The following is a 13,359-nucleotide window of genomic DNA, read 5'->3' as shown; positions in this document are numbered from 1 at the left end:
TATCTTTTTAAACTTTGGGACAAATATCCACCTTCAAAGATTGCGGCAACATCATTTGGACATTCATATTTGGCACCTTATCCATTATATTTAAGCGCTGGGAATTGCATTGTTTATCTCATCCATGTTGTAACAAATGCAAAAGGGAGCATTTGTGTGTGAGTTTCCCGTGGCTGCTGTCTCATTGGGTTTCTTCATTTAGAAGTCAAAGTGTAGTATTTATTATCACGGTAGATATTGTTTATTTCATTGAGCACATTTTTAGATTTAGTTATAGCGCTAGGTTTATGCACATTAGTTAGGTTTGTTTGTCAAATATTTTAAGTAGCTAGAAATTAAATAATTATTAGTGTATTAAAAATAGTGATTAAAATCAATTTAATATTAACTCCTCTATGGGTAGATAGAAAACAGTTCTCAGCTAGGGGCGCTCAAAAACCTATGTGGTAAGTACAGCCTTAAAGAAATAAAATCAATTCCACATAAAATACACATATAAGTATAAATAAAAACCATAGAAAAATTCCAATCTTGAGGGTGCTGCTATCTTCAAAAGGAAGCAACCCAGGCGGTCCGCAAAAACTATGAAAAGATAAAAAGGGAGAAAAGAGCTCACCACATAGTGCAGTATTAAGAGCTTTACTTGGCACAAGAGTTAAAAGTGCACTTACAGAATCGTTGTGCAGAAGGTGTAGTGGTTACTGTGGTCCAGGAGCAGTCTGTGTATGGAATCCCTTGTTCCTGCTGGCGCATCCGACCAACTGACCTGTCCGGTGGCAGCTCAGATCTCCTTGTGCTTCTGCATCAGATGGACGATGCACCACCACGTCCCCACGTCGTCACTGTTTACCGAACGATAGTCGTAGGATTGGGAACAGAGTGGTTTGTGCTGGAGCTTGTGCTGCACGCTCCATCAGTTCTCCTTTTGCTTCACAATAGTCCTTGTTACATCCACAGTGTTGTAATAGCCAAGCAAAAAAAAACCTACTAGTTTCGAGGCGGTTCCTCTTCGTCAGGGGTGTGGGTTCTATTGGCAAACTTGTCCCTTTTATATGTCTCCACTATAATTTTAATTAAGCATATAGGCTTTTAAATAATCAAAGTCCATTTAGTGTCAAATAATCTAAAAAGGAGGCTACTGTAAATCAATCCCTTCATTTAACCCTGTAGGGGAAATGGTTCCTAATTGGTGAATCCAATAAGTCTCTCTTTGTCTCAATTTAATAAACCTATCTCCTCCTTTAATCCCTATTTCGACATGTTCTATGCCAATGAGTTTGAGACTACTATGGTTAAATGAAGGGATTGATTTAGCCTCCTTTTTATAGTCACTAAAATATATAATTTTAACAGTTCAAAAAGATTCTAAAATAATACTTTTTAATAATGATTTATAAATACATTTATAAAAGTATATTCTGGTTGTAATTGTATTTCTAATTTTAGATGAAATTTGAGATATTAATTAATTAATTTATACACAATCTTAGTGTGTTACTAGTTGATTCTCTAGCTGTAGTTAGGGTCATTCAAGTCACAATTATGTTGTTTATTAGACTGATTGTTTTAATATTGATGTTCCTCTTTTTTATATGTCTTCTGTGATATATTATGATTTACAAATAGATAATGTCACTCTATTTTATAAGAACAGTGGGAATATACTCAGCCACTTTAATTATTTAAAAGCCTATATGCTTAATTAAAATTATATAAAAGGGACAAGTTTGACAACAGGAACCACACCCCTGACGAAGAGGAACCTCCTGGAAACTAGTAGGGTGGTTTCTGATTGGCTATTATAATACTGTGGGCGTAACAAGGACTAGTGTGAAGGGAAAGGAGAACTGGTGGAGCATGCAGCACTAGCTCCAGCTCAGACCACTCTCCGTACCCAATCCTGCGACTACCGTTCGGTTAACAGTGACGTCTCAATGTGGTGGTGCAGCAGCGCATCTTCCATCTGATGCAGAAGCACAAGGAGATCTGAGGTGCTACCGGACGGTGTCAGTCGGTCGGACGCGCCAGCAGGAACAAGGGACTCCATACAGAGACTGCTCCTGGACCACAGAACCCCTACACCTTCTGCACAACGATTCTGTAAGTGCATTTTTAACTCTTGTGCCAAGTAAAGCTCTTAATACTGCACTATGAGGTGTGCGCTTTTCTCCCTTTTAATCTATTAGTTCAAACTTTTGCATAGCCAAATGATGATTACATAAGAAGAAACATATACAAGGGATTGTTACACCTACTCCTTTAAGTCACTAAACATTACCAGCCTTTAGAAACAAGCCACTTAAATAGTTGTTCCCTTTGTGACCGAATGGAAATTAAAAAAATACAAGAATGATCATATTGGGCTAATTGGCACTGAAGAGAAAAGGAGTATAATTGTAGACTGCTTTACTATCAATTTTAACATTTCCCTATGAGGCAACAGTAACTGACCTTTTACAGAGATAAATGGCATAGCATGTGTTTTTGTGTAACAATCATACACAGAGATAGTGAAAACCTATGGGAACAAAATATTAGAATCAGCAAGAATAAGAAAAATTAGGTGACAATTACATTTTACGGTATATCTCGCAATCCCCTTTCGCAAAGAAACTCATTGAGGTTATACTACGTATGTCATGACACCTTCTGGTGCCAGGAAAGAATAAGCTGTGAATAAGCTGTAGGGTATCTTCCTGTGCTGGAAAGCATTTCACAGAATAGCCTGGGGTCCATATTTGCTGAACAATCTTCTGCCATGAAACACCTTCACTGGAAAACGCCTTATAGTACATTTAAGTCAAGGCCCTATAAGGCATCATTCAGTACTAGAAGGCGTTTTATGGACGAAGGCTGTTTAGAAGATATGGGCTAGAATGTCTTGTAACCTTCCTCACAATAAATGTATATGACGTTTAACAGAATTCATTCCATGCTTCTTTGTGTTACAGACAAAATGTACAAATTGTTTAAGAGGAATTCAGTGTCCAAGCGGAACTGATCTTGAGGCAAGTATGGCTTTTGAAAATAATTTGCTTGGTTATGTAAATGTACAACATAGAGGTAGAAAAAAAACAAAGGGGAATTTATTCCAATATTTTTATGGCCCCTAGGGCTTCAGGTGGGTGCCGTCCTGTACTGGACTTTAAGATTGTTAACCACTTTTTAAAGGTCAGTCCATTCATGATGGAATCCCCTTCATGAGCCTAAGGTATCTGGGAATACAATTAAATACCAGTATGGGCAGCATTTTCTTACCTCAAGTAAAAGCCCACAAGATTTCTCGAGCAACAAAACAGCTGCGTCAGAGCCATTCTATTTCAGCGTGCCAGTGTACAAGAGGGCTAAGTCTCTTCACCTCAGCCATGGAAGCAGTGTCATGGGCACAGTTCCATGTCAGATTACATATCTGAAACATTGGGACAAGGATTCACAGAATCATGCACAGCAGATTCATCTGTGTTTTCTCCCTCAAGAGAGTTTGAGATGGTGGGAAAGTCCCCTGATTCTCATGAAGGGCAGAGCTCTAAAGATGGAAACCTGGAACACCCTCGTTACTTATGCCAGCCTGAAAGGTTGGGGTGCCTTACGGAGAAGCACCTTCTCCCAAGACCTGATGACAACAGGAGAAAATACAAAACTTCAGGTCTTTTGTTCTTGAAAGCTCAATCGAGAAGCAACTTTTACAGAAGCAATGTCGAAGCAATGGAGCTTCTAACTAGTAAAGGTTTTTCCTCCTCTGCCCATGATTTGGAGAGTTTTGACAAAGATTAGGAGGGAAAAAGTAGAGGCTATCATGATAGCCCCATTCTGTCCCAAGAAGCCATGGTTTGCGGATCTACTAAAGAGGTCCATAAAAGCTCCCTGGAAGTTAACTCCCTTACCGCATCTCCTCACACAGGGACCAATAAGGCATCCAAATACAGCATTCCTTACATTGAAAGCATGGAGAGTGAGAGGCAGCCAGTGGCGGATTTCCCATAAGGCACGGGCCTAGGGCGGCAAAATTTGGGGGCGGCAAAAATGTCCATCCCCATATACAGATGTTGCACTCTCTGGCCTATTGGGCCTGATGGGAAGGCACTTACATGTGGCGGCTGCCTCCTTGCTGCCACCCTCCTTCTTCAGAATCGCAGCCTCAAATGACGCCGCACACGTCACCAATGTGACGTCACACGGCATCTCATTGCTATGGCAACGGAATTACGCGACATCAAATGACATCATGTGAAAAAACAGTACTGCATGGCGCCTAATGGAAATAATACTAGTAAAACAATTGCTAAACTATAAAAAAGAACAAAGTGAATAATACACATGATCCTATATAAATAAAACCACCGTGAACAGTGTTGTTTAATTGACTTTCCAACTTAGTCCATTGCTGCTTAAAAGGATCTTGATTGGACTCAGCATATGTAAAAAGAAGAAAAACATAGCATAGTGTAATACTGTATAGAAAGAGCAGGATACACCTAATGATTAAGGAATAATGAATTCCTCAGAGATTGGAAATAGTCCAGAAAGAAAGGTAAAAAAAAGTACTTTTAATAAACATTAAAAACATGTAGTATAATTAACACAATTTAATCCACTCGTCACACCAGCGAAAATTGAAATCCTACTTACAGGAGATAAGTAGGAAAAACGCATTAGATATTATCTTTTCCAGGGGGTAGCTGCTTCTCCTTCTCAGCAAGCACTTGGAGAGTCCCGCCAGCATCTGATACAGATTAGATGCCACAGTGTTGGCTCCGCTCTTCTGCCCTCCTACCGACATCTGGCTCGCTTTTAGCCTGCTAGCTTGGAAACCCACACACGCTCCCACGAGAGCAGACGATGGAAAGCCGGTTCCGAATTTGCTGCAGAGTATGACTGAGGCATCCTCAAACTATGGAATTTCCGCAATTATCACAGGGGTTCACAAACTTTTTCTCACCACTGAATACTTGCAATGCATAAGCTTGGTGACGTGCTTAGAAATAATGATTAAATATGAAGTTCACTGAGCTGAATGAATTAATTTTTCTATACACTGAGCAGGTGTGGGTACAGATACACTATGACGTCATATCGTCAGGACCAGGATCCTTTCAAGCAGCAATGGACAAAGTTGAATTGTCACTTAAACAACACTGTTCACGATGGTATTCTGCTTGGTATTGTTTAGATAGGATAACGTGTATTATTCACTTTTTTCTTTTTTATAGTTTAGCAATTGCTTTACTAGTATTATTTCCATTAGGCGCCATGCAGTATTGTTTTTTCACATTATCCTAATTTTGACCAGGGTGGTCAGAATCACAGGTAAGGCAGCCACACGATAAACACTATAATATTTAGTTTAAGTGTTTAGAGATCACATATAAATCACATATTTTGTTAATAGATTAGCGCAGCACACACCTCTTTGTTTTATCAAATGACATCATGTTACCATAGCAACATGACACCATGTTGGAGACGTCCCCGGCATCATTTGACGCTGTGATTCGGAAGGAGGAGGGCGGCAGCAAGGAGATAGCTGCCACATGCAAGTGCCCACATGCAAGTGCCCACATGCAAGTGCTACGGGCGGCCGATCTTCAAATCCGCAGCTGGAGGCAGCACTTAAAGAACAAGGGTGTCAGGGTCTCCTAGACCTCCTGCCTAGCCATAGTTCTTTCCTTGCCCACCGGGTGTGCTGCTGCTTTCTGTTTGCTCTGGGTTCCTCAGTCTGTCTGTCTTCTTGTTGCTCCTCTCGCTGTCTTATAGTTCTGCTTCCTGTTTGTGTCGTTGCCTTTGTTTTGAGTCAGACTCCTATGCACATGCTTCTGTCTCTGATACTGATCTGTTCCTGTACCAGTCCTGTATTTGATTCTGTTCATAGTAAAGGCCCTTGCTGGTAATCTGGCTTGTCCCTGTTTGTTTCCTGGTCTCAGTTCCTGCTCCCCGGTCTCTGTCCCTACTCCCCGGTCCCTGTCCCTGCTCCCCGGTGTCAGTCCCTGCTCCCCGGTCTCAGTCCCTGCTCCCAGACCTGTTCCTGCTCCCCTGTCCTGTTCCAGTCTCCTCGCTACCGACCTCTGCTTGTTACCTGACAACGCTATCTGCCGCCTGCCTCGGACCCCTGCTTGTTACCCGACTACGCCATCTGCCGCCTGCCTCGGACCCCTGCTTGTCACCCGACTACGCTATCTGCTGCCTGCCTCGGACCTCTGATTGTGACCCCTACTACACTTCTGCTGTTCCGGCCACCGAGAACCTACCCGCCAAAGGAGTCTCCCGTGACAAAGGGATCTGAAAGTCCAGTAAAGTAGTCCAGACTCATCGCTAGAAATCAATCTACTTTCAAAATATTGGTGGTGAGAAACGGAGTTCTCTGTGTCAGTGCTCAAGCTTCATGCTTCATATGACAATGTCCTTGAAAATGAAACACTTGTGATGAACAGGTTTAAGTGAGTGCCACTGTGTTGGTATGTGTGTATGTATGTAAACTCAGAGGTGAGGAGTCAATAGTATATATGTCCTGGGGATAGACAAGAATAGAATGTATATGAACACACTATCTTGTCAAAAGTCCTAGACTAACTCCCTAGAGTCAAACACTTCTAATACAGAGTCTCTCCAAATAAAGAAAGAATATAGGCATACTCACAGCAGGTATGATCTGCTAGCTGTCCAATTAGTCCACGTGCATCACGCTGAGGGGATGTATAAGCAGAGTAATCCAGAGCAATGCAAGGTTCGTAGCCCCCCCCCCCCCCCCCCCCATTCACTTGTTCTCACAGTGCTCCGCTTTTTTCCTCGTCTGGATTGCTCTGCTTATACTTTCAAAATATACCATAGAGTGTGGAATGTTTTTTTGAATTGGGGTGCCTCACAAGGCATAGACCCAACGGAAGCCATGTCACCTCATGTACGGTATTTGAGTTTTTGCAGAGTGGTAATGACAAAGGGCTTTGCCTTAATTTCCTGAAGGTCCAAGTGACAGATTTGTTTTTTGTTTTTAATACCTCTTTAGCTAATGCCAAAGATGTTTTTAATTTTCTCAAGGCAGTCGAGAAACTCAGATCTCAACAACGTCCTTTGGGGTCCGCCTGGGACTTGAATAGTGTTTTGGAAACACACAAATCCCGACAAGCTCTAACCCCAGCACAACATATCATATATAGTATATATATATTTGTGTCAAAAGGAGTGCTACCGGGTGTGACCAAATGTATACACCAAATGACAAAAATACCCAATGCTACATCCAATATGACAAAAAAGACATACCTGTAGTTAAATACATAAAATGTTTGTATTCTCATAAGTAAGAGTCATTCAGTTAAACCCTTTGGCCAAAGTGTTATAAGCAGCATGACCACTATGCAGGTTCTAACACTACCCATGAGTATTCTCATTTATCTCTACAGTGGAGGGAGAAAGGCCTCCATATACCAGTCCTGCACAGGTACATGGAAAAAAACCTGCTGCTTAAAAAGTGGGGAGGAGTGAGCTTAAACCCAGGTAGGAGGGACCACCAACCTCCAAACAACTGATACCAGTTGAAAATTAACAAACACACAATAACTGCAAGCTCTAACCCCAGCACCCACCACATCATATATACAGTATATATTTGTGTCAAAAGGAGTTCTACTGGGCATCACCAAATGTATACAACAAAAGACAAAAATACCCAATGCGACATCCAATGTGACAAAAAATACATAGTATAGGAGAAGGTGTTACGTGGTGCTCGTGTTATATGGGGCTTCTTTTTTCCCCTTTCTCTAAGGCTGCAATTATACACAAATGCCTGTGGTGTCGCCCGTAGCGAAACCGCACTGCACTAAAACAAGTTTTATATATACGTGGAAACTGCATATACCAAATACCACTGCCTCACTGCTTGCTTTTGCAATGCGGGAGACAGTTGGAGCGTTTGCAAAATTAGTTTTTGGGTTGCGACTGCCGCGTCACGTGACGTGGCCGTCCAATCAAAAAACAGATTTCAGCCAGCAGCCGCGCGCAGTAGCATGTGCTTGTGCACGTTGCTATTGTGACATCACAGGTGCGTGCGCCCCCTGCAGTTCGGCTGTATAATTGCAGCCTTCGCATCACAAACCTCTGCTGCTTCTGGCACGTGTAAACGCCTTTAGACTGGTGATCTGTTTCATATGGAAGATACTTGACTAATAAAATTCCTATAAAAAAAAATTGCTGATATATCCAGTACTATTTTTTTTACTCTATTTATTTATTTATTCTTTGATTATGGTAAGGGTTAATGATTAAAAAAAGAAAAAACTGTCCTGAGCTTCGGTAGTCAGTGATTTGCACCTATGGTGTCAACATAGTCATGTGTGGCTGGGGATGAGGGAGCAACACATGGCCATTAAGTTGACCGGAGTAGGAGGGAAATAAAAACCCTTACCTATGCTGAAACTCCGGTCTGGATCCTGCTCTTCTCTGTTCCTCTGCTCCCGCGTGCAGCCTTCAATGTAAATACAAGAAACGGAAGGGCTCCGGCGCAACTGCGCATGACAAAGATCCAGACTGCTTCCGGATGAATATGGCAAAAACTTTATTGGCACATAGAGTAACACACTTGGGCTACACCACGTTCTCCCCCTCTACGCGTTTCATGCTCTAGTACAGCGCTTCGTCTCGGCGAGGGGAGACGTGGTATGAGCCTGAACATTTGTAATAAAAAAGCCCGCGAAAACGGATTGAATTGTTAACCCCTTCATAGAAAAATGCCCATTATAAAGCAATATCATTATCATAAGACATGTCTATGTAACGTATGTATTTTGAGGGGCCACAGAACATTCATATATTGGATCAATTCTATATGGCTCATATTATTACAAGGCAATAACACAAAGGGTATCTTAAATAATCTTAGTAAAACTATGAATGTTGCAACCAGATTTTTTAAGATACCCTTTGTGTTATTGCCTTGTAATAATATGAGCCATATAGAATTGATCCAATATATGAATGTTCTGTGGCCCCTCAAAATACATACGTTACATAGACATGTCTTATGATAATGATATTGCTTTATAATGGGCATTTTTCTATGAAGGGGTTAACAATTCAATCCGTTTTCGCAGGCTTTTTTATTACAAATGTTCAGGCTCATACCACGTCTCCCCTCGCCGAGACGAAGCGCTGTACTAGAGCATGAAACGCGTAGAGGGGGAGATCGTGGTGTAGCCCAAGTGTGTTACTGTATGTGCCAATAAAGTTTTTGCCATATTCATCCGGAAGCAGTCTGGATCTTTGTTATGCGCAGTTGCGCCGGAGCCCTTCCTTTTCTTAATGATTAACCATTTCACTGCCGGAGCCTCTGGCAATTAAAGGGTTTAACATATGGGGGTTTTTTTTTAATCAGTTTGGTGCTGCTTTCCCGCAAAGTACTACAGCAATATTGTTCCAGCTAATGTTTGATACTTAGCCCACTCTGCACTTTTAGATGCACAGCAAGAAAAATCACTGTTTTACTTTCATATGTGATAAATGTGGTGCTGCTTTTTAATCATTTTTGCCCTTGTTTTGCAGCCATGGGGTTTTTGATAAATAATACCTATTGAACCAATGATCCATTTTAAAGAATTACCATATTGTTTCCATTATGCACAGGAACCTCGAGGAAGAAAGAGGGAACCAGACTGTACATTTAAAAGAAGAAACAGAGACACAAAGGGTTGCACGTTTAACTGCACCAGCTCATCTGTTGTAAGCAGATCTTTCCTATAAGTGATTGCACTAGCAGTGTCTATACAAAAGTAATACTGTATACTTGTGACCAGTGAGAAACTTATAAGCCGTAACAATACTGAGCACAACTGGAGTAATGACAGGATAGAACCCTCTTAGATCGGCACTCTAAACCAGCGGTGCGCAAACTGTGGGGCGCGACCCCCAGGGGGGGCGCGACACTGCCGACGGGGGGCGCGGGGTTTACAGAGGCCCCGCCCGCTTCCCGAAGGCACTTAAATTAAGTGCCGGGGGAGCTGCAGGGCCTCGGTAAACCTAATTTACCGTGGCTCCGGCGGCTTCCTCCCTGTGTCGCCATGGCAACGCGGCGTCAAAATGACGCTGCGAGGTCATGTGACGTCACGTTGCTATGGCAACGTGACGTCATTACGCCGCAGCGCGGGTAAGTTGGGGTTGGGAGGGGGGCGCGGAAGTGAGGGGACAGCCGGCAGGGGGGCGCAGGGAAAAAAGTTTGCGCCCCCCTGCTCTAAACCATTTGGCACAGGTACCTTTACCAAAGGGTTTAGAGTGAAGGTTTAAGAAGGTTCTATCCTGTCATTACTCCAGTTGTGCTTTTAGTGTATATATACATTGATAATATTGTTGACGTTCACAGTGCCTGAAGTCCTGTGGCATTTGAGTTCCATGGGCCTGGTGACCCTGTGATTGCTGGTGTAGTGATCACATGTTTATGACATGACCATCACAATATGACGGTAGAGTTTTCTAGAAAATGACCACCTTCTTCATGCCTTCTTGACCACCAGATTACTAACCTTGTGACATCCTTCATGTTCAATAGGGCACCCAAAGGGTTAATTTGGGGAAATGTCACAATACCCCCGGCGCAGGTATCTTTAATACTAGCGTCTCCTAAACAATTTAGCGATATTCTTGACTTTTTTTATTTGCCACAGTGTTATAGTATTAGATATATTGTTCCTACTGTATGTGTACCTCAGATTGTTTTTTATTCTTATATCTGTCATTCTGCTCCACGGATTACTAATAAATTCATCATTTATTTATTCCATAGTAAGTTATAGCCATACATATTTATATGCCTGTGGTTACTGAAGTGAATAAGTAATGTTGTCTTATCATGTGGTTAGACATTTATTGCGGTTTCACTAGATGGCCCTCGTTCTAACACACACAATTGTATATATGTCTTTATTTATATAGCGCCATTAATGTACATAGCGCTTCACAGTAGTAATACACATGGTAATCAAATACATAACAGATAATATAAATAACAGATCATGGGAATAAGTTCTCTAGACATAAAAGTAACATTAAGGAAGAGGAGTCCCTGACCCGAGGAGCTTACTGTCTAATTGGTAGGTAGGGAGAACGTACAGAGACAGTAGGAGGGAGTTCTGGTAGGTGCGTCTGCAGGGGGCCAAGCTTTATGTATCATGTGTTCAGAATATCCACAGTGCCATTCATATGCTTCTTTAAGCAAGTGTGTCTTAAGGTGGGTCTTAAAGGTGGATAGAGAGGGTGCTAGTCGAGTACTGAGGGGAATGGCATTCCAGAGGTGTGGGGCAGTCAGTGAAAAAGGTTTAAGGCGGGAGAGGGCTTTAGATACAAAGGGGGTAGAAATAAGACATCCTTGAGAAGAACGCAAGAGTCTGGATGGTGAATTTATGGGCTTGCTACACCTGCAGCGGCAGTTATTCGAATAAATCACGGAGCCGTTGTCATGTGCTCTGCTGTATTCCACGCGATATTAACTCTGCATTCCCGCCGCCATTCACGACGCAATCACGCTACCAGGCACCCTTGGTTGATCTGTTTAATTTAATGGTTTCGGATTTCTTTGGGTGCAATTCTTCGTGTATCCGCCAGTTAGCAGAAATTAATGAATTGTAATGTGTACAGTTCTGTCTGTGCTACTATGTCAATTTGCAGGTGTGTAAAAAAACCCAGATAAAAACCAAGTCTAGCACAGTGGTCCATTGTGATTTGACCTTGGTCCTTGAAGACGCTGAAGACGTTATCAAATGTAGGCGCTTCATATTAAAAACTTATAAAACTCAAAGCTGTGTGCTTTTTCTACATTCCTACAGTATCCTTGCACAATTGCTGATTGGACTGGACATAATGTGCACACCGCAGACATATAAAAAAACCTGACTGTAGTTATCCATTTTTAATATGTTCTGCAATTAATGATGCAGTAGATAACATGGCGACTGTTGCAGAAATATATGATGTTTTAATTTCGAACTTTGATTTTTACAAGTGTTCACCTGACGTTCATGGTTGGAAGCGTGCAAGAAGAAAAACCTTAAGTAGCGATCAGTGGTTTTTTTGCATTGCCCCTCCTGCCGGAGATATAAGCGGGTATTGAGGTGTGGCCCCAGAATTTCACAGTATGTTTGATCATGGCAATTTCAAAAGAAGAAAGGTTGGGTTTAATCCATATAAGATTTGTCAATCCCAATCCAGCAATGTGCCGGCAACAGCGCCAGCACCGGCACCAGCACCGGCTTACAATAACGGTCCGACCGTCAGTGAAAACCTGGTGAATGGCAATCCTTGCTACCTGTCCCCGCTGGAATACCTGCAAAATTTCCATCGTGAGCCTGATTTCACATACAGGTACCAGCAAGCTGCATGTACCATGAAGATTGCCACCTTCATCAGCTGTCAACTACAGGTGTAGCAGGCCAGCTGTCATCTGTCAACTATAATGAAGGCTACAGGAGTGACAGTGGCTCATCACCACCCTTTTGGCAAAATCTATAATGAAGGTAAATATAATGTACTTCAGTATACTGTATTACACTATACAGTACAGTATTAAGTTTAAAGCTGCAATTCAAGCTGCCATATTTAAAAAAAAATATTCCTTTTTTCAAAACAATACTGTACTGTACCATACAGTATGTGCATTATGCACACAGACAAGTGATTAGTTACCATACAGTATGTGCATTATGCACACAGACAAGTGATTAGTTACCATACAGTATGTGCATTATGCACACAGACAAGTGATTAGTTACCATACAGTATGTGCATTATGCACACAGACAAGTGATTAGTTACAGTACAGTAAGCTGCAGATCGGTCCGTTCTCCTGTAATCAATCGCTTTGCTCAGGGTTATTTCATTCAATTCTTGCACAGTTATTGAAAATGTAGTCCTGCAATATGTTCTCATCGTATAGCCACAACTGTACTGTAGGATATTGCTTGAACTGCTGCAACGACTTGACACATGTGCAATACCGAAAATAATAGCATTTTTTTTCCCCCAGAAAAGAAACTTTGATATCAAGCGGAAAAAGGCAAAAGGAGGGATGGATGGAAAGAAAGGATGAACCTCTAATATCTCTTTTTTTTTAAACGTTGCTTGCGCATTGCGAATCTGATTCAAGTAGGCAAAAATTTAGTGACAGTGCAATTTTTATTGATTAGGATAGAATAATTGTGAGCTTTATAGAAAACCTTATACAGTATGCTGCTGTTTTCATTTTCAATACTTTTGTACATACGCTACCGTATGTACTATAATTACACTATTACTGGTAAAACGCATTAGCAATTATTTGAGAGAAAACAAATTGTCCTCTATTACTCTAATAACGTCTTGTACTGTATGCCTGTTTTTAAT

At 41.6% G+C, this 13,359-nt stretch overlaps 1 protein-coding gene across 4 annotated transcripts in view; it reads left to right on the top strand.

Annotated features, from left to right (window-relative positions):
* The window catches only part of STAB1 (stabilin 1), a 474,288-nt gene that overhangs the window by 309,043 nt on the left and 151,886 nt on the right, over nucleotides 1-13,359 (top strand). For all 4 annotated transcript variants that reach the window (XR_012788655.1, XM_075575004.1, XM_075575003.1 and 1 more), the window contains 2 exons: nucleotides 2,952-3,008; nucleotides 9,616-9,711. Coding sequence is in view for 3 of the 4 variants with exons in the window: in XM_075575004.1 (XP_075431119.1) it covers nucleotides 2,952-3,008; nucleotides 9,616-9,711 (153 nt within the window). In the remaining variant the exon portion in view is untranslated. The remainder of the gene's footprint in view (nucleotides 1-2,951; nucleotides 3,009-9,615; nucleotides 9,712-13,359) is intronic.

Source organism: Ascaphus truei, chromosome 17, assembly GCF_040206685.1.
Source record: "Ascaphus truei isolate aAscTru1 chromosome 17, aAscTru1.hap1, whole genome shotgun sequence".
NCBI lineage: Eukaryota > Metazoa > Chordata > Amphibia > Anura > Ascaphidae > Ascaphus > Ascaphus truei.
Note: the sequence above shows the minus strand (reverse complement) of the source record. Positions and strands in the feature narration are given on the sequence as shown.